Here is a 23,667-nt window from a genome sequence, read left to right as displayed (position 1 = left end):
GAAAAAGAATCTGAAATCTGCATTGCAAAGAAAAATCATTAGCGATTTACTCCAAGCAACGACACGTTGGTCTTTCCAAGGCCACAAGAAAAGAAACAACAAGCATCCAAAGACTCTACTCAGGAGAACCAATGTAAGCATCGACGACAGGGATTTCAGCCCCTGTCATACCTCTTCCGGCTCTTCCTATTAAAATTCCGGTTCTAATGCGAATCTCATCATGATAGAGTCTGTTTGGAGCGGTGTTTGTTGTTTCTTCAATTGTGGTCCTGTCAAGGGAGTTTAGTACCACATACCTATTAGTGGGTTCTTCCAGCATGGACCGAAGATCAACCTCATTTATTGGTCTTGGTCCACGCTGGACTTTGGGGTTGGTTGGAGCTGGAGAAGAGGAAAGAGTTGGGTTTGGAGTTTTGTGAGAAAATTTGGCCCGGTGGAGCTCTCTTAGTCATTCGGGTCACGTGTTGCTTTTGTATGGCGCTCTATTCTACCTAGGTAATGAACACGGAATTTGTATAACAATTTGTGTAAAATTGAATATTCAATCAAAATTCATTGTCATACTGGTATCTATTTCATAACGGTCATGATTCCCTGTTTAAGGCAGTGGTTATAGAACATCTCGAGATTTGATCAAGAGGACGGCTTCATTGTCCCACAGCAAGAACATGTCCACCACTGGGTCTCCATAAAGCTACTGCACGAGATGCAAACCCATCCAAGAGGTTTCTTATCTGCACCACGGTCCAAGGATTTGAGGGTATCCAGTGCACGTGTTCGGTTCTTGAAAATGAATGTATCCCCGGGATTCGCTTCCTTCTCTTCCTTTCGATCAAGAGACAAAGGCCTTTTCTTCGAGTTTCGTGACTCTGAACGCACTGGTTGGGTAGGATTTCGGCCAGAGGTGGATGTGGATAGCGTATTGGTTGGAGGCGGTCGTTCTGCTGCACAAACATCACAACATAAGAAGGTAGACGGGTTCTCGAGCGTGCATGTTGGGCAGATCCAGGGTGTCTCGTATGAGCTGTTATCCGCTGTAAGATCAACAGTTTCATTTTGATTCGATGATGGGGCTTCTTTTGGAAGCGTAGGCAGAGTTTCAGAGATAGCAGGCGGGATATCGGAAGTAGCCGGTGGCGGCGACGATTTTGTTCGAGGTCCTGCCGGGTTTTCTTGACTTGGCGGAACATAAGACGACTCATATTTCTCCCTTTCTTCTTCCTGTATCAGTTCGATAAAGGCCTCCATGATAGCCCGCTCGTTTGCATCGTCTTCCTCGGCTTGGGTTCTGAACCCATGCGAGGCCTCTTCCGCAAGCTCGGTGCTTCGGTCAGTACCGGATGCACAACCCTGAGTTACTTCGATTCGCCGCTGCGCAGCGTCAGCCCGGAGCTTGCGTATATCTGTTCCTCGGAGCACGCGGGTGCCGCCAAGCTTTTTGCCGGAATTTTTGGCAAGAACCCTTCGCTGTTCAGCAGCGGCACGAGCTTGACGTCGAGCTTCATCCAGCGGAATTCTTTGGCCACCTAGACGCTTTCCTTGAGATAAAAAGCCCTCTCCGGTGTAGCCTTTTCGGGCTAGTTCCTCATGCTCATCCCGAAGTTGATTCCACAGCGCATGAAACTGCTGGTTGTGAGGACCAATCACGTTGTGGGCGAGTCTAAACTTTATCAGAATTTGTATTTTGGGATATTTAGACGTAAAATCACTCACTCATGAAGCATAGTATCCAAAACCTGCTCGATAGGGAGAAATTGCCGTTGGTCGGAGGGATACCGTAATCTTAGACAGATCTTCTGGCCCGAGTTGACATTCAACCCCAGCAGGTTTCGCTGCTGCGGATAGAACTCACAGAGTGCGCCCACTCTCCAGGCGCGCTGCCGCATGATTGGTTTGACCAATGATGCGACTTTTCGCAGGATCAAGAGAGCCTCTGCTTCCCGGGGGCGTTTCTTTTCATGGCGGTATTCTGAGATGAGAGGGTCTAGTTCCCGCATTTTCGAGGTTTTTGATCAAGAACTTTGACGGTATGGTAACCCAGGGAGCCGCTGATATATGAGATGTTGCCTGCGTTGGGATGGCCTCCTCCGAGGCCAGAGTCCAAGCAAGAAGATTTCACATCAGAGCACGACCGAATGATGGCATTACACAGATAGCGACGCAGGCATCCAGGAGCAGTCAAAGGAACATAGCCAGTGATGGAAATTCCAGAATCAATCCAAGTCTGGGCATCCATGGATGGCCTTTTGGCATTGGTAATCAAGCAAGATACACAATTGACGCCTGATATTCCAGGCTAGATTCTAGTCACGTTTTTTTGTGTCGTGCTTCTATATAGTCCTGATGTAGTGTAATAGCGTTTTTCCCAGTGCTAGTAGACACGACTATAAATGTGATCGAAAATGCTCTATCTAGGTACATATTTAATACTAATAACCTCCTAAACGATGACTTTTGCTCAATCTTGTGTTTGTAATTGGGTCGTCTTGGAAAGATATATATTCACAGTATCCAAAATTAATACGATCGCTAAGTTGTTAAAAACAACGCTTTGCTACATTCCCACTACTTCTGATCAGAAAGGCTTATAGAAGAATAAAAAGAAAAAGCCTCAAGAGCATGACGAGTTTTGTATACTCCCCGCCCTTCACTGTTTTATACAAAGAGCTGCTCATGTGACCTTTCCGATAACACCGAGAATGTTATCAGCATCCATCTTATCGAACTTTCGCTCTTCTTTTTCTTTCCAGCTTGTTCTCAAATAAACAAGATGACGAGCGACGACCAGTTCTTTTTTGACTACGTGAGTATCATAGAAGGAGACAAAGAATGCCTTCGGCGCTGACACTTCCTCACCTAGCTCGCCTCTATACCTCATGACGTAAGGCGGTATTCCCTCGAAGTCGCAGACTCGATCGACCGACAAGTCGACCACGCCGCGAACGCGATCAAGGATACGCTGGCCCAGCAGTCATGGTTACCACCCACTGTTCGTCCGGCTCGTGTTTCCCCGAGAGGGCAGTCATCGCAAGGCCTGAGAGACCGGATCCAAAGCTGGATGGTTCGGAATCGCGCATGGACGGCGGCCATCCTCGCATTTATCGGAACCGGTGTTGTCTTATACTATGGAAACAAGAAGTTACACGGAAAACGGAGAAAGGCCAGAAGGGCGAGCAACGGCGCAAGGAAAGAAATTGTTGGTATGTGTCAAAATGCCTGCCTTTGATCTGCACTAGGATCTGAGTGCTAATTTTCCGATTACAGTTGTTGCCGGATCGCCGCACGAGCCGATGACAAGGGCTATTGCCATGGATTTGGAACGTCGAGGATATATCGTATATGTGACTGTATCTTCCGCGGATGAAGAGCATATCGTCAAGTCTGAGAACCGTGTTGATATCAAGGCTCTCTGGTTGGACCTTACAACTGTAAGTGCTGTTCCTGTATCTCTTATACGGGAGAACTCATCTAACATTGTACACTAGACATCCTCATCGCCGTCCGAAATCCATCCTTCTTTGCAAGAGCTTCGCTCCTTGATCACTCAACCACAGTCGCCTATCGCCGGAGTGCCTCCGCACACCTGCCAACTGAGCGGCCTTATCGTGGTCCCATCACCCAACTATAGCGCAGGCCCTGTCGCAACCATCCCGCCGTCATCGTGGGCTGACACGGTCAACACCCGACTCCTCTCGCCTATCCTCACAGTGCAGGCATTTCTCCCTCTTCTGACCCTCCGCAGCAATAGCTGCACTATCGTCTTCGCCTATCCCTCTATATCATCCTCCCTTTCCGCACCATTTGCCGGACCCGAAGTCGCCACAGCTCGAGCAATCTCAGGCTTCGCAGCCTCGCTTCGCCAGGAACTTCGTCTCCTCGAACAAGGCAATGTCGATGTCGTCGAGCTGCAGCTGGGCAACATTGACTTAGGGCCTACATACCGAAGTGGCCAGAGTCAAATCGCAGGCACAGAAGTCCTTGCGTGGAGTACCCAACAGCGAGCCCTTTATGCCTCACAGTATCTGTCTAGCGTTGAGCAGCGCGCAGTTGCCTCTGCTGGTCCCAGCGCAGTACGCGGATCTCCGGCGCGGAACCTCCATTACGCTATTTTGGATGCTTTGGAGCCTACCTCGCGGGATATGTTCGGCCGGAAAGTGTCTAAGAAATCCATGATGTATGTGGGCCGGGGAGCTCGGTCATACAGCCTGATCGGGGCCTGGGTTCCCAGTGGACTTGTGGCACTGATGATGGGGTACCACAGTGGGAATGGGATGAACTCAGAGACCCCAAGTGGCAGCGGCAGTGAAACCAACTGAGAGAGAGTTTAAGTTCGTCGGGTTTATCATGTTCTGACGCATCTCCCTCATGGCCCTCCTATCTTTAATATATCAAAAGCACTCGCTTGGAATGATGCTTTCTGTACATAATATCATTGGAAATACTCTTCGCTCTTAATGGCACTATTCCGCCTGATTTTGTTATTCACATCATCACATATCGACGTATACTTTTACACTTCATGGACACAATTATTAGATTAGTAGTTACCTAGTAGGATATCATTGGTATCATACAGCTCCATCCGCATCCCTATCCACCTAGGTAGTTTCCCCCAGAAGAAGAAATTCGACTCATCACCTCCAAACTGGCACAACCTTCATCTCATTCGATTGCTCACCAACACACGCCTCAACGACACCGCCAAAAGCATCGTGCGCACACAGCGGATCCCGTCTCGCTCGCTTAATCTTACCGTACGTCAAACGGCGACGCAAATGAATCAGCGCCCAGGAACCGAGGAAGAAAACCAGAACCGCAGCCAAGATGCAAAAACAGTATCCCGTCACAAGCTTGCTCTTCTGCCCGTGGTCGCCGACGTCGAGGAAGGAGTACGGGTACCAGCCCTCGGTTTCGTGGGTGATGTATGCGACGCAGAGGTAGAGCAGGAGTATGAGGATTAGGAATGGGATCGCGATGAATGGGTGCGGCGCTGTGGCTGGGAGGATGGTTTCCAGTAGGGCGTAGAGAGAGTTCAGGCAGTGTTGGGAGATCTAGGGAATTGGTGGGTTAGCTTGAACTGTGGCTTATATTAATTGTCTTTTGCTTTTTCCCTCTACATCCGAGGAATGGAGGCGTGTTGCAGGTGATATATCGAACGATGATACGTACATTTTGCCAGCCGGTGTATGACTTCTTGTACCACGGCGGAGTGAATAGAAGAACCCAGAAGACAACGGTGACAAGAAACGGGTACGTTGTGACTGTCACATACAATAGGCTGTGTAATACGCGGAAGGCTCGCGGCCAGCGGTTGAGGAGAACCGAGTGACCCGTTCGTGCATAGAAGGCTGTATGGATCGCAGCGAATAGCATGTAGAAGCCAATACCCCAGTAAGTCAGCCATGTGAAGTAGCTGAAGGAGTGACCAATCGAAGCGTGGTCATTGTGGGTGCCATACCAGCCCTAGAAGATGAAGATGGAGGTGAAAATGTACAGTGAGATCAGACCACGAAGACCGGCGAGGATGGCAGGGGGTAAGATCCAAGACGTCTCGAAGTGGTGCTTGTCGTCGGTAGTCGGGCCAACTCCGAAGAGAGTTGTTAGTAAGGGCTGAGGCATGTTGTTGCGTACCTTGTGATTTCGTTGTACTTCGGGAGAATTGAAGCCCAAGAAGCAAACAAGCAAGAAAAAGAAGACTCGGCTGTACATGTACTACTAGCCCAGGCGGGCAGCAAGCCTGCATCTATATGCTGACATTGGAGCTGGGGTAATTAATGCCTGCTTTTTCCCTCGATATAGGGTGACATCGCAAGCCGTTGTGCGCTTTTAGGGGTCAGTTACGAACCAGAGCCAGTCGTGCAGGCAGTTTTGCTCTCAGTCTCACCTTAGGTCCATTTTGTTCCCACAAGCGATGGCTCTACAAACTGAAAAGAGTTTGAAGGCTTGTGATTGAATCCAACTTTGGATCAGAATCAGGGGTGAGACTTAGGATTGATTCAAAGGACTGATAGAGAGCAAATCGGGACCTAAGACGCTTGCAACAAGACATTCCAGACATTCGAGACATTTTATCTTGGATGTATTAGAGTATTTGAGATAGGCTAGATCCAGGAGTTATTCTTTCATAGATATATGCCCTCCCAGTGCTCATATTCTCACGGTGGATACGGCCTGGAGTATAGTATGAAACGAAAAGTCCCCATGAACTCAGTTCTACGGGCTATACTGTCAAATCAATGGTTGACAGATTAGCCTATTATGCAGCCTATCTACATACTGAACCTCGTTTTTCACTTGCTTGGCAGCTGCCACCATCCAATAGCTTAAGCATCGTTTGACTGCAAAGGGAAGCTGCTGCGACCCGACTCCCAGCCATTCTCTCCAGGCTCGGATGGCCACACATCAGAAAGAACCTGTGCTAGTCTCTCTGGGATGCATCTTCCATCGGGGGCTTGATAAAGCGACTGATGCCGTATCTCCCTTTCACTTTTTCCGATTTCCCTAACAGTCGGTACCCCCATGTTTTGGAAATTATAGCGCGTGATCAAAAACGAACGAGCGAACCAATCAAGGAGCCGTTCTTCGTCATTCGGGAGGTGTTCAAGACCAAAAGGCACGACACGCAGGTTCCGTAGGCGGCAGGATGCTTGGTTGGACGAGATCAAGTGCCAGATCTGAAGAGCGAGTTTCTCATCCATGGCCGCATTCACGAATACCTCTTGAAGAACAGATGTCTCGGCTACTTGAATTCGGTACACTGGCCGCGGTCGGTGGTCGAAATGAAGATCTAGTACAAGGCTATAGAGGTTTGAAAAGTTCCCCACGGCCTTATACATTTCGCACTCTTCTTGACTGCCCATGGATCTTTTGATCGGAAGACGGAGTTCTTCTAGCTGGGGACAGGACTTGGCTAGCTGGCTTATATCAAAGGCATCAAGTTCTGGATATTTATACCCAGAATCGAGTTCGCCCGTCCTACCATTACGCCGGGTGCACGGTATAATGATAAGACCCTTCAGAGAAGGGCCATGGCGCTGCATAATTTGATTCAAAGACGAAACGCTGCGAAGACCGCGAATATAGAGGTATTTCAGGGGATTGAATGCCCTTATTGCGGCAATTCCAATATTATCGTCAGTACTAAGATCTGGACAGCGCCAACCGCGTCCATTTGTCGAGATAAAAAGTCGCTCGAGGTTGGGGAAAAGCGCAGCCACCCGTGCGAGTACGGCTGTGTCGAATGTCTGATCGATTTGAAGGGACCGAAGTTGGGAAAGATCCATAATATTCGCTAGCCGTAGTAGGATATCTTCATGTGGCCCTAGTTGACCGATTGAAATCGATTGCAAGGAGGATATTGGCACAGGCTTCGTGGCAACAGCAAAGTTGTGCCATTCTTGCTTTAGCATAGTGATTGGGAATTGATATGTGAGATTTCTCTGTAAGAGAAGGTGCTTCAGATTGGGAGCCAAAACAAGGAAAGGCAGCATCTCGTCTAGCTCTATCCAGCCGGAATTACGATCAGAGTCGCGGGGAATTTGGACGGCAAATGTATGCAGCCCCTGGAGACGTAGAAGATTGATATCGATGCCCCAGTCGTCATCGCTCATTCGATGCCTCACTTGCTTTTTTAAACCTGGCGCACTGGAGCTCACATTCTGCGGCGACCAAAGATTCAGCTGACATTTTGGATGATGCTGTAATATAGCTTCCTGCAAAGAAATTGGAAAATCGTTCTTAACGACGAAGTCAATTTGTCCTAAGTGGGATAGGTGGGCGATGAGGGCAGCAAGTGGGTCCCAGTCTCTTTCCAATTTCCTATAGTTCGACCAACCTTTGAGGAGACCGAATCCTAAGACATGAGATAAACTGGGATCTGTCAAATGAGACTCCAGAAAAGTGTCTTTTGTGGCCGGCTCGCCTTGGACCCCACGAGGTAATCCCAACTTGCAGCCTTCCAATTGCCAAAGACGGTCCTGCGCTGCGTTATGATAATCTGGATCGAGACATATAATAGATAATTTCCTAGCGTATTCCACAAAATGACGCCCTTTGCCATCCTCTGCCACCTCTGAGACAGCTTTTCGGAGGGATTGAGGATCCCAGAAGATGATAGAAAGGTGTTGATAAAAAAGAGGGGCGGCTAATCCATAACAAGTGTGATTGAGCTGACTGAAGGTTGAGAGGGTTGTGCGCGAATCCAACCCCTCAGCATGAAGCTAAAGGCTTTAGTGTCTCACAAGAAAACAGAGCGTGAGGAGACATACACAGAGACATATTTGCCGCAAGAGCTCCAGTGGAAGATTGTTCATTTTAGGGCTTGCAGTCTGAGGGGATGTATTTATGAAAGGATATAAGAGCTTGGAAATATTCAAAGAGAAAGAGAATTAAAACAAGCACTTCTCGTAGTTTGCTAAGTGTTGCCAAGCGTTGCCAAGATGCGGTTTCAAAATCGCATCAAAAGACGATATCTTACTAGCTCCGTATTGTTAGGTAGTGATGCATAGTGTTTTTTTAGCCAAGGTGTTCTCCCTCTTGACCACATAGGGATTTGCACAATCATCACGGGTTTTATAGGTGTGTGGCCTCTTATAGAGCCGATTTATATGCAGTCCAGTCTCCAGCCATTGGATAACGAAAATGATAGTAATCATCAGGATTATAAGTTTTGGCATTACGCATCTGCCATTGTGCATAAAAAATGGTGGTCATGGCGTGCGAGCAGCGACTCTCCAGTCTGATTGTTACCAGAGCACCCCGCTGTCCAACTTGGGAGGCCGCGCGAGTTCGCTATCGGGACATGGGCAACAACTACGTTTCAAAATGTTTAGAAAAAAGAGAAGCAAAGAGGGGGTTACAGACTCTATTTATAGACTTCCGATATATCATGATCATAATCTAGATTTCAATGTTGGTATACCCGGGGGTGTTGCTGAGTAACCTGTGACACTATTTCCAACTAGGCATAGTGCAACACTCAGACCACGGTTGAGTTGACTCCAAGGCCGCGTGTATCCATGGATATTGTCCTTTTCATCCCCAAAAGAGACTTATAACACATGTAGTAAATGTACTATTATGGAAAAGAAATCATCACATAACAGTTCTGAGGAGAGATTCCCATTAGGAACCATTTTAAACCCCTTTAGGAGTGTGGTACCCGCTCTCGTGGCTTGCAATATAAGTAGGGGGGATGGTTTCACTTCTCTCAACCATTGGTGCTAACCTGAGAAGCTAGCCTGTCATGATTCTTTTTGTATATAACTAGGCACCAGCTGGTCCCCAGGTTGTCATAATTCTAAAGATAACTCCAAAAGTTCATGCATGTGGTTTCTTCAGATCAGGAAATGATGAAACCACCCGTGTGGGGAGAGACGGCAGGGGAACTGGGATTCTAGAAGATAGCGGGTCAAACAAAACACTCAGTGATCGAAGTAGTAAAATGATTAGTGAAATCAATAGTACGGAGTAGACTATCCAAGGTTATATATTATTCTAATAGAAGAGTTATAGCCAATAACAATACATAGTATGCGAGTCATATGTTATTCTTGGCGACCCCCTGAGCAGTTCTCCCCCTGAGACGATCCCTTGTCAAACGTCGAGACCCAGTACCAAGTGGAGAGTCCGGACTGTTTTATTTTAGTGCACGGGACGCTTCTATTTACTTGTCGTTCCAAAGTTTGCAATTGTGATCGTCAGTCGCCCTCCGTTTTTCTCCTTCCTTCTCCTTTCTCGTTTTGTCTCATACTCCCCTCTCTCCCCAATGCCCTGAACTCCCACGCTATTCCTTCGATTTTGTCTGTAGGGCTGTCATTCCTTTGGCTCTATAATATCGCCCTCCCGCCCGAACCCCCTTTGTGTGTTGTCCGCTCCGTCCTCGTTTCGGAAACACCAACTTCAAGACTACTCCGATGCTTCCTGCGCAAATCTCGAAAGATCCAACCGACTCGGGATAAATGATTCAATAGCCGACCATTTCATATTCACATATTCATCATGGATACGCGAGGGAAACTAAGCGAATGTCGCTCCATATCCCACGATACCCTGCGGAGTGGCTCGCCACGAGTGGCGCATTTCGACGGCGAAGTTCCTCCCGCACTTTCCCCCCTCGACGCATTCGCCGCCCAGAGCCGATTTCTTGCCCGACAACTCGATGAGTCTCGACGAGGAGACCGCCGCATGAGTCGGCTGCCGCCGTCGAGTGTAGCTCGATCGCTTTCGCAAGGCCGCCCGGGCTTCTACCGTTCCAAGTCGTCAACTGAATCCCGCTCCGAATTGACCAGGAAACCTACGCAGAAGGGGCTGCCGGAGTTTGAAGACCCCAAGTACCGCCCTATCTCCGAACATCCTCGGTTGAGCTCAATTTCCAATGCTAGCACCGAGGCTAGCTATTACGAGGAGGATGATAATGCGACACCCCGGACAACGATGCTTAATACTGGTCCGGAGGCGTATGGGATGCCGCGCGCCGAGTCACCAGAGGATCTTGCGCCACGCGCAAGTGGAGCGGAGGGTGCGCCTGTTGGTGTGGCGGTTGCTGAGCCGCAAGGTTCATCGATCGACTCATCAACTTCGCGACTGCACATCCCGCGCACCTTGGCACCACCGGTGTCACCGCGGTCGCGCCCATCCAGCAGTGCCAAGGCCACACACCCTGAGAGTTCTGATGATGACTACAGCAGCTCTAATGGTGGGTCGACGTTCTCCAAACCTCGCAAGCTGTCCTCTGGAAGTGCTGTGTCATTGCCATATTCTCCCATGTCGACATTCCCTGCACGACCACACCCTCGATCGCCATCCTTGAGCTCAGAGACATCAGGAACGGGAACAAACCAGCTACCCCGCCCTTCTTTTAATTTCTCTCGACCGCTGAGTCGGTCGAGTACGAGCTTGTCTGCACCTGGAGCTTCAACGCCTACCGAACCGATCCTTGGCTCTGGATCGAACCATATGAACCGCCGCAGCAAGCCGACTCCGCTCCTCTTGCAACTTTCGACCGAAGACGCTGCTGCAATGGCAGCTATCGATGGCGAGCCGTCCTCCGCGGTGTCGTCATATGTTTACGCCAAATATGCGCTTCCGCGCGGACGCTTCCTTTCACGGGATTCCGTGGTCTTTGCAGGCTTGCAAACGCCTCATTTCGAGTGGGAGGAGCCGTTATTTGAGAAAACGCCTCCCCGACACTCAGAGGAGCCACCACGGATGACACGGACGCCATCCCCTACGCCCCATCGCCAATTGGAGCGCTCACCGAAGCCTCACTCGATGCACGAAGCTCCAGCTTCGAAGCCTCAAACGCCGACCCCGATGCCGAACTTCCAACCTCAATCTCCACCCCAATCTCCACCTCAGCCTCAACCCCAACCTCAACTCCAACCTCGAACCCCCAAGTCTCAACGAATCCCACAACCCCCGCCTGTGCCAGACTCCCCAGTGGAGCCGGCACCACGGCCCTCTGTTGAGAGTACCCGACAGACGATCAACGATAAGGATGAAACTGTCTCTTCTGCGGATTCGGCCAGCACCATGCGGCCCCAAACCGCCACCGCTCAGGTGACGGCTTCCGGCCTCACGGCCGACGACCACGTCGCTAAGGGCATTGATTGCCACGAGCGAGGATCTTTGAGTGAATCTACGTATCATCTGCGGGTAGCCGCGAAACAGGATCATCCGACGGGAATGCTGCTTTATGCGCTGGCCTGTCGACACGGTTGGGGCATGCGGTCCAATGAGAAGGAGGGAGTACGATGGTTACGCAAAGCTGTGGATTCCGTCGGATTGGAAATGTTGGCGGATCCAGATGCTCCCGGTGCGTCGAAGGCGAAGGAGTTGCAAAAGGCATACCGGGTTCAATTTGCTCTGAGCATTTATGAACTGGGCGTCAGCTATTTGAATGGCTGGGGTATCGAGCAGGACAAGTCTCTTGCCCTGCGCTGCTTCGAGATTGCCGGTCAATGGGGCGACGTTGATGCCATGGCCGAAGCCGGATTCTGCTACGCACAGGGTGTTGGCTGTAAAAAGGATATGAAGAAGGCGGCACGCTTCTATCGTCAGGCTGAGTCCAAGGGTATGAGCATGGTTGGAAACAGCTGGTACGTTCTTCCTGGTAGTTACATCCCAGTCGACCTCCCACTAACAAGTATACGCAGGATCTACAAGGACAAATACAACGAGGTCGAGTCCACTGGACGCTCCCGTGGCCGAAATGCCAGCGGAGAGAAGGACAAGAAGCCGCGTAGCAAGTCCCGCACTCGCAGTATCTTCCAACGCAAGAAATCCAACGTATCAGAGGCATAGACTGTCATCTGTCTGTTTTATTCACTTTTCTTTCTGTCTCGACGCGTTCTCCTTGGAGTTGTGGAAGAACCATCCATTTTGCATTTTGCAATCTGTTTGGAGCGTTCTGAGCCGATCTTTGATTTATCCGCCTTTTTTACCCGATTTTTCGACTTACATTCCTTCTTTCCTTCATTTTCTCATGTCTAAACTTTTCTTTTTCACCTTTGCATCTTCTTCCTTTCACCTTTCCGAGCCGCCTGGGCAGCTGTTATCGAGCCTGGACCGAGTCTGTGGTCCACGTGCCTCGCAGGCTTAATACTTCAGTTCTCCGTGTATACCCTTTTTCATTTCTTTTCATTTCTTCCCATCATTCGCCAATTTCTTCTTTATTTTCATGGCATCTTCCCCATTTCTCTTCTTGGTCATATTTCTTGGGTATGATCCCTACAATTTTCTCATTTTTTTGTCTCAATATTTTGTTCGGTGCCTCAGTGTGGCGAATCATGAACTCATGACAGAATCAAGACAGCGTTGATCTGTATCTTTTTGGACTCAATAAGAGCATTTACTTATTATCCAGTTTTTCCAGTATATAAAGAATCTTGAAAAGTAATAAGTTCTAGACCCCCGCATTGTTCCCCGGCTTTTGTCTCGGAGCATTGACCCAAATGTGTCTAAATAGGCATGTTCTCCATGGACATTGTCCTAAAACATACTGGCGTCCTTTGGGGTTTCTTTTTTAGCGGGGATTAGCGGGGATTAGCGGGGATTAGCGGGGATTGACTTGGCCAGTTCGGCTTTTCTCTCCGTATAGAACCTCTGAATACGCCGGGCACACTCCTTGCATCCAGGGTCGCCTCCCTTGGCAGTACGCTATCTTGCTGCTAGTCTCACTGTCCACCAATGGGGACACTGCTCATTCAATAATATAGTGCAACGGTACCCCATATGAGGATCTCTTAAAAAAGTCCCCCAAATCTCTCATACATCATTTAGGAAACGCCCTGGTAGCACAGATGCACCCGTCCCGACGCATCCCGCTTATCAGGATTGTTAATTCTTGGTACTCCGTATTCTAGTCCACCTCGGCTTTTTTTTTCTTTCATGTGGTGATGGTTAGACACTTTTAACCTGAAACATTATACACCCCAGACATCTTGATCGCATATCCCCGGAAATCTGGAGTTGCCCAGACGCTAAAATGATACCGAGACTTATATTCTCCATATAGAATTGGACAACAAAAATAGCGAAATTAAAAGGAAATGAGAAGCAGGGCTTATCGTACTTGCATGCATTATATTTCCCCTTTCTTTTTCGGATTGCATTTGGTGGCTTTTTTTCTGGTGTATAACATGTGACGCTAGAATGTACCTTGTCAGTTCCTCATTTTAGTCGAAATATTCTTGGTGGCTTTTTATTATAAAGTACGGACTACTACCCACGCTCTTTTAGCGGTGCTTGTATCACATTTTCGTTTCCTTTCTTTTTTTCTCGCTTCGAAGCTCTTATCCTTTTTGTAGGTGTTTGTTCGACTCGGTATGTACATGTCCAGCCTAGAACCAACCCTCTTCCAGTCCCTAATACAAATCACAGTACCAAAATGTCGACCTCAAAGCCCGAAGTCGTCGAGGTGGAATCCAATGTGATCCCAGCGCCAACCAAGAAGGGCTTCGGCGCACGCCTCGCGGCCCATTTCAAGAAATGGTGGTGGGTGCATTTGATTATATTCATCGCCTGTTTCCTAATTATCCTACTGCCGGTGTAAGTCCACCCTTCCCAATATTTTAAATCCGCCTTGACCACGCGGGCGCCACATGGCCCAGATAAGAACATTCCACTCACACTGCATTGCATCATATAGTGTCTACGTCGCGTATCCCAAGATCGCACAAAGTGCCGTCAACGACTCGACCCTCGACATCACGGAGATGATCATCAGCGATCCCACGCCCGAATCCATCCACCTCGAGCAGAGACAAGTCCTCGGCTCGGATAGTATTTTCCATCCCCAGATCTACGCTTTCGATTCTGCGGTCTCGCTGGCCGGAGCGGCGGATCCTTTCGCTTATGTTACTGTCCCGGCTGTGAAGTCCAAGGACGGGGCTGAGATTCACTTCGAGCAGAAGGTTGATCTAACTGATGCCTCTGCGTTCGGGGATTATACTACCGCTGTTATGATGAATGAGGAGGTTTCGTTGAATATTTATGGAAGACCTGGTTTGAAGCAGGGTGGTTTGCCTAAGACTACGGTTGATTATAACAAGACTGTTGTTATGAAGGGTATGTTGCTCTTTTCTTGTTTCTTGACTACACACAGTGTGGGATTAGAAGAGCATGATGTACTAACTGGACGAAACAGGCCTCAATAAACTCAAGGGCTTCGAGGTGGCTGAGTTCTTTATCATGTTCCCGCCAGTGAATGGTTACGGGATGAACGGCACCGTCATTATCCCCAATGCCTCCGTCATGACAATCCCAATGGTAATTACTCCTCGTTCTGTATATAACATCCCCATTCTCCATGACACTAACACAAAGCAATAGGGCAACGTAACCCTGGCCCTCGAGCTAGACGGCAAATCAGTAGGAACAACCTACCTGAACAACCTAGTCCTGAAACCAGGCAACAACAAAGTGCCAATGATCGGCAAGGTCGACCAGGGCGCCATCATCACCCTTCTCACATCGAAGTCCAACCCCTACAAAGACGGCATCCTGCCCTTCGACATCACCGGAAACGCGACATCATACAACGGCAAGGAGCTGCCGTACTTCACCAAGGCCCTGGCTGCGAACACACTGCACGTCAAGTTGGATGTTCTGTCTGCACTGAAGGCGGCGGGTGTTAATCTCACGCTGTAGTGTGTTTTGTGTTGTGTGGGTTGTATACCATTTCTGTTTATGCTTATGGTTTATGTTCTACGTTCTACTTTCTATATCTCATTACCCTCACCGGTAGTGGATTCGGTGATTGGTATCCGTTGTTTGGTGGTTTGTTCGCTTTTGTGTATGTTTAATACCCTTTTTTCGTTATCAGCTTGCGCGATGAATACATATGGATTGATTGTTTCCATACGAAGTCTAGACTGGAGGATATAGTAGTTATTTCTGCTGAAACCAAAAAAAATCTAACAATATTGATTGACAACCAATAAAAGAATAAGAATGATTCATCCTGTAATACTTCAGCAGGTATAAACAACGAATTATATCAACGTATATAAATTACTAACATGAGAAAAAAACTTAACGTTTTAAAAATAAAACGGTAATATCACGGTTAATATAATGTTCTCCAAAGGATTCCAACCGTTATACCACGGTAATCTGGCACCTAGCATTTCCCACTACATACTGATAAGCTACCCTTATGGCACGCAACGTGCCTACGGCCTAGTTGTTATAGGCCTAAGTTGTTATAGGCCTAGTCGTCATGCACCTTGACCACGACCTTGCCACGCGCACGCTTTGTGGCGATACGCTCGTAGGCGCGAATAGCATCCTGCATCTCGAAGATAGAATCGACAGGGATACGCAAGCGGCCTTCCTCGATCAGGTGTGCTAGGTAGACTGCGTCGTCACACGCCGGGGGCGTGCTGAACATTATATAGCGACGCGGCACGCCGCCCAGCCAGGTGGGCAACCAGCTATTGAGCAGCACGTTACGCACCGTCACATATACACCCTCGAGCATGCCGATATTTATAACAGCTCCCTCGGGCTTGAGATAAGCTGGGGAGTTGACAAAAAGTGCTTGCGTGCCGACGCAGTCAAGTATAAAGTCAAACGGCTTATCGCCATACTGATGCGCTAGGTAGGCTGGTAGCGGTTCATGTTCGCGGTAGTCGATGAACTATTTGCATATTAGTCATTTTCTTTTGTAACTCGGACGTTAGCAACTGTGCCTACCTCATCTACACCTAGATTACGAACCATTGGCTCGTTGCCTCCGCTAGCCACGCCGACCACTTTTGCACCACGTAGCTTGCATAGCTGCACGAGCACCGAGCCGACCGACCCGCTAGCCCCATTCACGAGCACTGTGTGACCCTCGCGTACACCTGCTGTGCGAATCATCTTAAGCGCGGTGCTACCGGACCCGATGATGCCCGAGGCCGACGCCATATCAATACCGTCGATACGTGCGACCTGGGAGCCAGGCAGTCGCACATATTCGGCTAGCACGCCGTGGCCCATAACCACGCTAGGAATGCTCTGAAAGGCAATGACATGTGAGCCCGGATCGCGCACCTCTGCCGGTGCACCCCCGCCAGCCGCTACTACCACGCCGGAAAGCTCAATCTCTGGGACCCACGGGCTGGTGAAAGGCAGTTTAGGCAGTGTCTTCATCATCATCTCAGTACTGAACTGTAGTGACACGTTTGACACGCGGATTAGGACGTCAGGCGATGAGCCCGTGGGCACGTCGGGCATTGGATAGTCGGTGGCCAGCTCGAGCGCGCTACAAGCAGGACCGCGCCGCCGGCGTACCCAGGCACGCATGGTCGGCGGTATGGCCGGGAGCTGGGTCTTCGATGACATTCCTTCTGCTATTGGGTATTGCTGCTTGGTGAACAGATGAAGAGGACAGTTCACGGTCAGGGACGTGCCCAGTTGTAAGCACTGAGCAAAAAGCGGCAAGGCCTGGCACTAATACGGAAAGAGAGCGCCAAGAAGTGGCAGAGGAAATTAAGTACGGAGTACCTACATCAATGATATATGTAGATAGTAATTTAGGTATTTTGATTCTTCTGCCGGTCTTAATTTACGCCTGCATGCCAAAATCAGGCATTAAGGCATCAATATTTACCGGAAATGGGATTTTGACCCCTGGCGTCTATACCGCTGCGTAGAAGCCTTCCTACAAACATTAGGTAACTACTAGCCGAAAGAATCAGGCAGCAACGTAGGCCTAACCTAGGCGCTAGCATGCTGAACTGGGCTAAAACTGACACTTAGCGTGGAGAAACAGGAATTCTTACCCCCCTTGCTCTCTTCACGTTGATTGGTTCTGTTCAGCGAGTATCTGCATGTTGAGCGTCAATGATTCCACAATTAGACATGCTAGCCAGTCAGAGCTCTACATATGGACAGGTCTCAGCTGAAAGAAAACACCAGCTATCATCCACCTCCCCAAAGTTCCAAGGCGTAAATCTTTGCGACTACGAATTCTAGCATCTGAACCTCCCCAAGGCCGCACAATGTCGTCGACCGCGCAGGCAGGCCGCCTTGCGAGACTACGTGATAAGCTTCGAAAGTCTCGAGGGGGAAGCAAGCAAGAGACCGAGCACCAAACCGAAAACCATCAAACACACACATCAAATGACATTATACCCGGGGCTGTTCGAGATGCACTTACTGAAGCCACGATTCCTACCGGCAATGGAACAGCGCCTGTGGTATCTCCTGGGCCTACTGTCAGCCCCGGGCTGCAGGCGAGCCAGCCATATTCAAGTCCTTCACGCCACATTGTCTCTGAAGAGGTAGCCTCGATTCACAAGGCTCTTTGGGACAAAGCCTACAGCAACCTCATGAACGACAAGGATAAAGCAAAGTACATGACCAAGTACGAGGAGTTACTCTCGACGATGTTTCATATCAAGGATTTGCAAGGTGAATCCGTTCCAAATCTCGGAGAACACCAAATGAACCAAATCGTGACAGCGGGCTTGGAAAAAATCGAAAAATACAAAAACGCTCTTGATCATTCAGAAGGTACAATTAAAACCATCGAGGCCGTCAAGGCCATTCTTGATATTCCATTGAAAAACATCCCACAGGCTGCCTTGCCTTGGGCGATCATTTCTTCAACTGTGGAAGTGAGTGGATTTCAGTGACTTCTTTCTAAACTTGCGTTGCAAAAATCTAACACATGACGTGATCAGATATTTCTCAAGCCAGTCAAAGTCGGCGTGAGCTTGTACAACGGAGTGGGACACGTCGTTACCAGAATCGAGTTTTACTCCGACTTCACCGACCGTCTTCTAAGTCAGGAGGGCATCAGAGATGGTAGCGCTTTGATGAAAATTCGTCAGGGAATCGCAACGAGAATAACTGATCTTTATCAACCTCTGCTCTTCTATCAGATCAAGAGTGTCTGCTTTTACCACAGAAATCAAGTTGCTGTATTGGCCCGCGGAATACTAGACCTTGACGACTGGAATGGTGACTTGGAAGGTATCAAAGATGCAGAAGACCTCCTGCTTCGAGACTCTACTCTCTATGGTCTGGAAAAGATATATGATCAAGGGAAGAATATCAGCATGGATAAAAAAACAGAAGAGGAATCTGAGAACTTTCTCAAGCGCCTACGCGCTATACGACGTGTCGACCCAGCAATTGTTGTTCAGGATATCCAAATCCGGAGGGAAAAAGCCATCAACGAGGTGTACAAATGGATCTTCGAAACCGATGAGTTCAAGGCATTTGTCAAGTGGGAAGGCCAGGAAGCACCCGGACGACTATGGATCAGCGGACAAGCTGGAACCGGGAAGACGATGCTCCTAATTGGTGCCATCCAGGAGATCCAGGACCGTGGTCTATTGAACACCGGACATGAAGAACCTCCAGCCATTATATATTTCTTCTGTCAACACACAGATATTAAACTGAGAAATGGAGCGGCGGTTCTTCAGAGCTTGACGTGGATGCTGCTTCAACAACAGCCTCACTTACTAGCACAACTTGGGGAAAGATTCTTCGATTCAGAGGGAAAATTCAGCTATGACCGGGATTCGGTTTCCACTTGGTCTAGCATCTTCACCAACATGTTGAAAACATCTGGGCGTGTGGTTATCGCCATTGACGCTCTTGACGAGTGTGAGGAAGAGACGAGAAAACATCTTAAAGACTTCATTGACGACACACTGCTCATGAAAGAGCTATCCCATGTTAAGTGGTTAATTACCAGCCGGCCCATATTCGAACTTGCAAGAAGCATGCCAGACAAAAATTTGGAAAAGCAAAACCTCCTCGCTCTCGATGACTGCAACCTCACCCCCTATATCGATGCGTATATCAATCAGAAGATGGTAGGTCTCCGACATAACGCCAAGAACAAAAGAAGATTGGATAAGATAACCGAGCAATTGCGCGAGCGAGCAAGCAACACATTTCTCTGGGCTTCCTTGGTTATTCAGCGCCTCGAAGATAAGCCTGAGGCTTCATGGAATCGAATGCTCGAAGAGATCCCTGATGGCCTTGATAAGTTATACGAATATTTACTCACGGGAATCGAAGATCCAGAGTGCAAGGACGTTCTTGTTGTCACAATGCTGGCACGTCGACCCTTGATGCTTCGGGAAATTGAGCAGCTCGCTGGTCTGGAAGCAGGCGTTGATGCAGGGCGAGACTTTGTCATTTTATGCAAATCTTTCCTGGCTCTTCGTGACGAGACTGTTTATTTGATCCATCAATCAGCTCAGGATTGGCTTTTAAAAAACCGCCAACGACTTCGTGATGCACCATTGCAAGATCTTCACGCATTGATCTTCAAGAAGTCATTAGAAGGCCAAGGAGAACTCCTGAAAGAAAACGTGTATGGGCTGTCACATCATGGCATTCTATCAGAAGAGGCTAAACCCCCGAAGGAGGACCCGCTGTGGCCTATCTGCTATAGCTGCCAGTACTGGGTGTACCATCTTGGCGAAAGTCAAGTTTCTCCATCCACTGATGTGCTTGAGTTCTTACAGGCACACTTCCTTCACTGGCTAGAGGCAATGGCTTTGTTAAAGTTATTGCCAGAAACAGTCCAGATTGTAGACAAGCTACAATCATTGGCAGCTGTAAGTCAAGAGTGAAGAGTGAAGACAGATAGATTTTGAAAATGTGGTGTTAACTCTTGAACTAGGCTCACGCGAAGGTCGAAATTTCTGATTTTCTCCTTGATGCTAAACGATTCGTCCCGACAAGCCTCCCCGCCATGACTGTGGCACCGTTGCAGATCTACGTTTCCGCACTCATATTTGCGCCAACAGCTAGCTTAGTACGACAGACAGGGACAATACCTGCCTGGATTCATACAACTCCACTTGTTGATGAGGAGTGGGGGTCTTTGTTGCAAACCATCGAAACTTCTTCAGATATGGTTCGAGTGGCGTTGTCTCCAGACAACCAGCTCGTTGGGGGGGCAGATGGAGGAAGGGTCAGACTTTGGGACACGAAAACAGGGATCCTCAAAAAGGAACTTGATTGCGAGGGCCCTGGGTCTTTATTGTGCTGCGAATTCTCTGCTGATGGCCAGATGTTGGTCTCAGGATCGTCCGATGACAAGATTTATATATGGGAGACTGCTAAATGGAATCTGACACCCATATTGGACCACTCATCTGGGATTGACGCCTCGGCTGGGATTGAAACTGCGATTTTCTCTCCAAACAGCAGTGTGCTAGCATGCAGCTCACCCAATGGTAATATCAATGTGTGGATAAGGGATACGAATACGTGGAATCTTAAATGGAGTTTCCATCACTCAGGGAACCTACTCAACCTTTCATTCTGTCCCAAAAGCTTACTCCTTGCTGCGGGCACGCAGAATGACGAAGTTTCCATTTGGAACCTGGCAACCGGGGAGCTACAGCCCATCATTCAATGCCCGGAGCCTTTGAAAGCTGCGAAGTTTTCGCAGGATGATCAGTTCTTGTTGACGCTCTCTTTTGACGGTATCATCTGCTTCTGGGATACTGATAACTGGAGTCTTAAACAGGAATCCCAAGTCCCCGAACGCTGTTTTGACTTTGCAACTTCTCCAGACAACAAGTACCTTGCGACCAGTGGAGAGAATAGATCAATCGTGGTGCGGGAGAGAAACAAGGGGACAGTTTCTCAAATTGCACATGGCCATACCAACAGCATCAGGGCTATAACATTCTCTTCAGACAGCAAAATGATGGCAACATCGGCACAGGATCGAACTATCAGACTATGGGCCAATGCACCCGGGAAATCAACAAAGAATCTGGACAAACACTCCGGTTTGATAAGTGACATCAGAATCTCCCCAGATGGTTCTCTAGTAACGACATCTGGAGGGTATAGCGAAGTGAAATTTTGGGACGCAAGTACAGGCCATCTGAAAAGAACCGTGGACAATATGGGCGTCCTCATCTCTACCGCTAGAATCTCTGCGAATAACAGGATCTTGGCATCGGGCTCAAGCTCGGGAACTGTGATAGTGCGAAATGTCCAGTCAGGAGAGCCGATTGTTGAAAGAAATGGGAACGGATATATCGAAGGCCCACAGAAAATCACAGACATTCAGTTCTCTCGGAGCAGCAAGCTTTTAGGCGCCAGAACAGCCTCTGGACTCATCGAGGTATGGAACACAGAAACAGGGAATCATGTGATGACTCAATATGGCGAAGAATTCGAAGGCGAAGAACTTGCAAGATTTCTCAATTCACTTGAGCAGGAAATATGCTTGGGGGAGACAGATGAATTCTTCGAGGATGAACTTCCTCTTGGGAACGTCCTAACATCACAGCAATGTCAAATCTCCGTTGTGGGTAACTGGGTGATCCTTGGAAAACAGAAAAGTATATGGCTACCACCAAACCATCGCCCATATCGTTCAAGGGGTTGGGACCAGACAAACAATATTCTGGCCGTTGTAACTCCGGGAAAATGGGCTGAGATCTTTGCGTTCGATCCTGTTGCAATGTCTGCTGGACAGTTGCAAACCTTCGAGTGAGATGGTAGATTCTTGCTGGACCTTGACGATGAAGTGATTTCCTGATGTACTTGACGGACTATGGTGTGTGCACAAGGGAATGTATCAGGTTCTTTGCCGTGGAAGAGAAGTTAAATTCCATGTGCTCTATGTTAGACATCTAGTAGTTTCCCCCGTTCAATCCACTGAATATTCTAGGTTTTACCCACAGCCTAGATTTTCAGCTCGACCACCCTTATAATATGACTGTTATACTACATCCGTTACCGTTCATATCCAGGACCTCGATTCCCATTTCCCGCAAAGGGATCCTACGACCGTGGTTTTTTCATGAATGGAATAAAGTGTTTAAAAGCTTTGGGCAACCTCGAACAGTCAGATCCACACAATCTTAGCTTATAGATCAATCTCTAGAGTACAACAGTTTCGACAATGGGGCAGATTGTGTCCCCAAGTCTGTCGAAGTTCACACGAAGACTCAGTTGTGGAGTGAGAAGCTTGCTGCTAGTGTGTGGCTTCCGGTGATTTCAATCCTTTAGTTCGGTTCCTAGGCAGTTGAATCTTCTAGGATTTCGACAAGATGAAATAAATCTTGCAAGCTGGGACTTTCTGGTAGCTCCTCGAAAGATGGTAATTATACTCACTTCTTTGATTCAGCGGTCGTAATAGAGGGAGACAGCCTTGCCCATACCCTTGCGCTATAACTATATATATAACTCCGGTTGTAAAGGGAATGACCAATGCGCCTACGACTCGAATGGAGAAAACACCGGAGAATAATGGCGCTCAGATTGTGCAATGCGTCGCCAGAGGAAAATCAACAAGGAAGCAAAAGCCAACAACTACGCACGTTATATTTGTTCAAGCTGCGGAAACCCGAACCCTGAGCTCCATCAGGCAAAACCTGGCCTAGGACTCAAGCTCCTGAAGCTTGAACAAGTGCAGCCTGCATAGTTGTAAGACTCGGTTTCCTTATTAATTTCCCTTGGACACATCGCACAAACAGAGCACCATTTTCCCCCGGTGTTTGCTCCATTCAAGTCGTAGGCGCACTGGCGATGTCTTTTAGGTCCGGGGTTGTACATAGAAGTATAGTACAAAGGTATAGTATAATGAATTGTTGTTCAAGGTAACGGCCTCACTTCGGCGGTAGTTTTTCACAATTCTGTATTGTGCTATAGGTCATCAATCAGTTAGCACCCATTGCTTGACTGGTGTTGCTGTAGTGACGTAGCTTACCAAGTGGAAGGCAGGGTGGATGATTGTTACCATCCTTGAACTCCAGCTGGGACGGAGCAGAGCTCGATTCCCGCTATCCATAGATATCAGACTTCTTTTTTATAAATTGAGAAAAGGGCCTGGCTTCAGGTGGAAGCTGGGAAGCCAGCCTTGGGTGTGAAACCTAGCATGACTAATGCCAGAGTGGGAATGATGATATAAAAGATGAAGAAATAAAAACCCAGTGAGGTAGTATTTATATGGCAAGGGCAGGCAACCAGGCAAACATGATATTGCCATTTTCCTTTCACGTGAGCGATGTGAAACAGAGGTAAATCAGGGGGGATCTGGATCGTATGTAGTTGTCCGTGGGAATTCAGGTATTCCATGGCAGCCTGCATATCCAGGGCAGAGCTAAATGATTTGGACTGTTTATACTCTGTAGTGTCTCTCAGAGTTCCACCTGGAAGACGGTAAGCCGCAGTCCTCGGTTC

At 48.4% G+C, this 23,667-nt stretch overlaps 8 protein-coding genes across 8 annotated transcripts; 4 read left to right on the top strand and 4 right to left on the bottom strand.

Annotated features, from left to right (window-relative positions):
- Positions 1–633: 633 nt before the first annotated feature.
- On the bottom strand, positions 634–1,997 carry N7471_008799 (metalloendopeptidase WSS1; the record flags this gene model as incomplete). Its single annotated transcript, XM_057281518.1, has 2 exons — positions 634–1,660; positions 1,714–1,997. The coding sequence occupies 2 exons, from the start codon at positions 1,995–1,997 to the stop codon at positions 634–636; spliced, it is 1,311 nt and encodes a 436-aa protein (XP_057135778.1).
- Positions 1,998–2,770: 773 nt separating this feature from the next.
- N7471_008798 (DUF1776 domain-containing protein) lies at positions 2,771–4,316 on the top strand (the record flags this gene model as incomplete). The annotated part of the gene is made up of 4 exons (XM_057281517.1): positions 2,771–2,803; positions 2,861–3,200; positions 3,265–3,428; positions 3,486–4,316. The coding sequence occupies 4 exons, from the start codon at positions 2,771–2,773 to the stop codon at positions 4,314–4,316; spliced, it is 1,368 nt and encodes a 455-aa protein (XP_057135777.1).
- A 318-nt stretch (positions 4,317–4,634) lies between these two features.
- Positions 4,635–5,619, bottom strand: N7471_008797 (uncharacterized protein; the record flags this gene model as incomplete). Its single annotated transcript, XM_057281516.1, has 3 exons — positions 4,635–5,051; positions 5,170–5,413; positions 5,495–5,619. 3 exons carry the CDS (start codon positions 5,617–5,619, stop codon positions 4,635–4,637), a joined length of 786 nt encoding a protein of 261 aa, XP_057135776.1.
- A 704-nt stretch (positions 5,620–6,323) lies between these two features.
- Positions 6,324–7,686, bottom strand: N7471_008796 (uncharacterized protein; the record flags this gene model as incomplete). Its single annotated transcript, XM_057281515.1, is given in 2 exon segments — positions 6,324–7,636; positions 7,656–7,686. The coding sequence occupies 2 exon segments, from the start codon at positions 7,684–7,686 to the stop codon at positions 6,324–6,326; spliced, it is 1,344 nt and encodes a 447-aa protein (XP_057135775.1).
- Positions 7,687–9,999: 2,313 nt separating this feature from the next.
- Positions 10,000–12,845, top strand: N7471_008795 (tetratricopeptide repeat protein; the record flags this gene model as incomplete). Its single annotated transcript, XM_057281514.1, has 2 exons — positions 10,000–12,098; positions 12,156–12,845. 2 exons carry the CDS (start codon positions 10,000–10,002, stop codon positions 12,301–12,303), a joined length of 2,247 nt encoding a protein of 748 aa, XP_057135774.1. The 3' UTR covers positions 12,304–12,845.
- A 1,043-nt stretch (positions 12,846–13,888) lies between these two features.
- On the top strand, positions 13,889–15,150 carry N7471_008794 (DUF3712 domain-containing protein; the record flags this gene model as incomplete). The annotated part of the gene is made up of 4 exons (XM_057281513.1): positions 13,889–14,049; positions 14,150–14,568; positions 14,648–14,769; positions 14,833–15,150. The coding sequence occupies 4 exons, from the start codon at positions 13,889–13,891 to the stop codon at positions 15,148–15,150; spliced, it is 1,020 nt and encodes a 339-aa protein (XP_057135773.1).
- A 562-nt stretch (positions 15,151–15,712) lies between these two features.
- Positions 15,713–16,830, bottom strand: N7471_008793 (NAD(P)-dependent alcohol dehydrogenase; the record flags this gene model as incomplete). Its single annotated transcript, XM_057281512.1, has 2 exons — positions 15,713–16,141; positions 16,198–16,830. 2 exons carry the CDS (start codon positions 16,828–16,830, stop codon positions 15,713–15,715), a joined length of 1,062 nt encoding a protein of 353 aa, XP_057135772.1.
- A 659-nt stretch (positions 16,831–17,489) lies between these two features.
- On the top strand, positions 17,490–21,976 carry N7471_008792 (WD40 repeat-like protein; the record flags this gene model as incomplete). Its single annotated transcript, XM_057281511.1, has 3 exons — positions 17,490–18,107; positions 18,174–20,072; positions 20,138–21,976. 3 exons carry the CDS (start codon positions 17,490–17,492, stop codon positions 21,974–21,976), a joined length of 4,356 nt encoding a protein of 1,451 aa, XP_057135771.1.
- Positions 21,977–23,667: the final 1,691 nt, after the last annotated feature.

This window comes from Penicillium samsonianum (assembly GCF_028829775.1).
Source record: "Penicillium samsonianum strain IBT 33392 chromosome Unknown utg000004l_segment0_segment0, whole genome shotgun sequence".
In the NCBI taxonomy this organism is placed as follows: Eukaryota; Fungi; Ascomycota; class Eurotiomycetes; order Eurotiales; family Aspergillaceae; genus Penicillium; species Penicillium samsonianum.
Note: the sequence above shows the minus strand (reverse complement) of the source record. Positions and strands in the feature narration are given on the sequence as shown.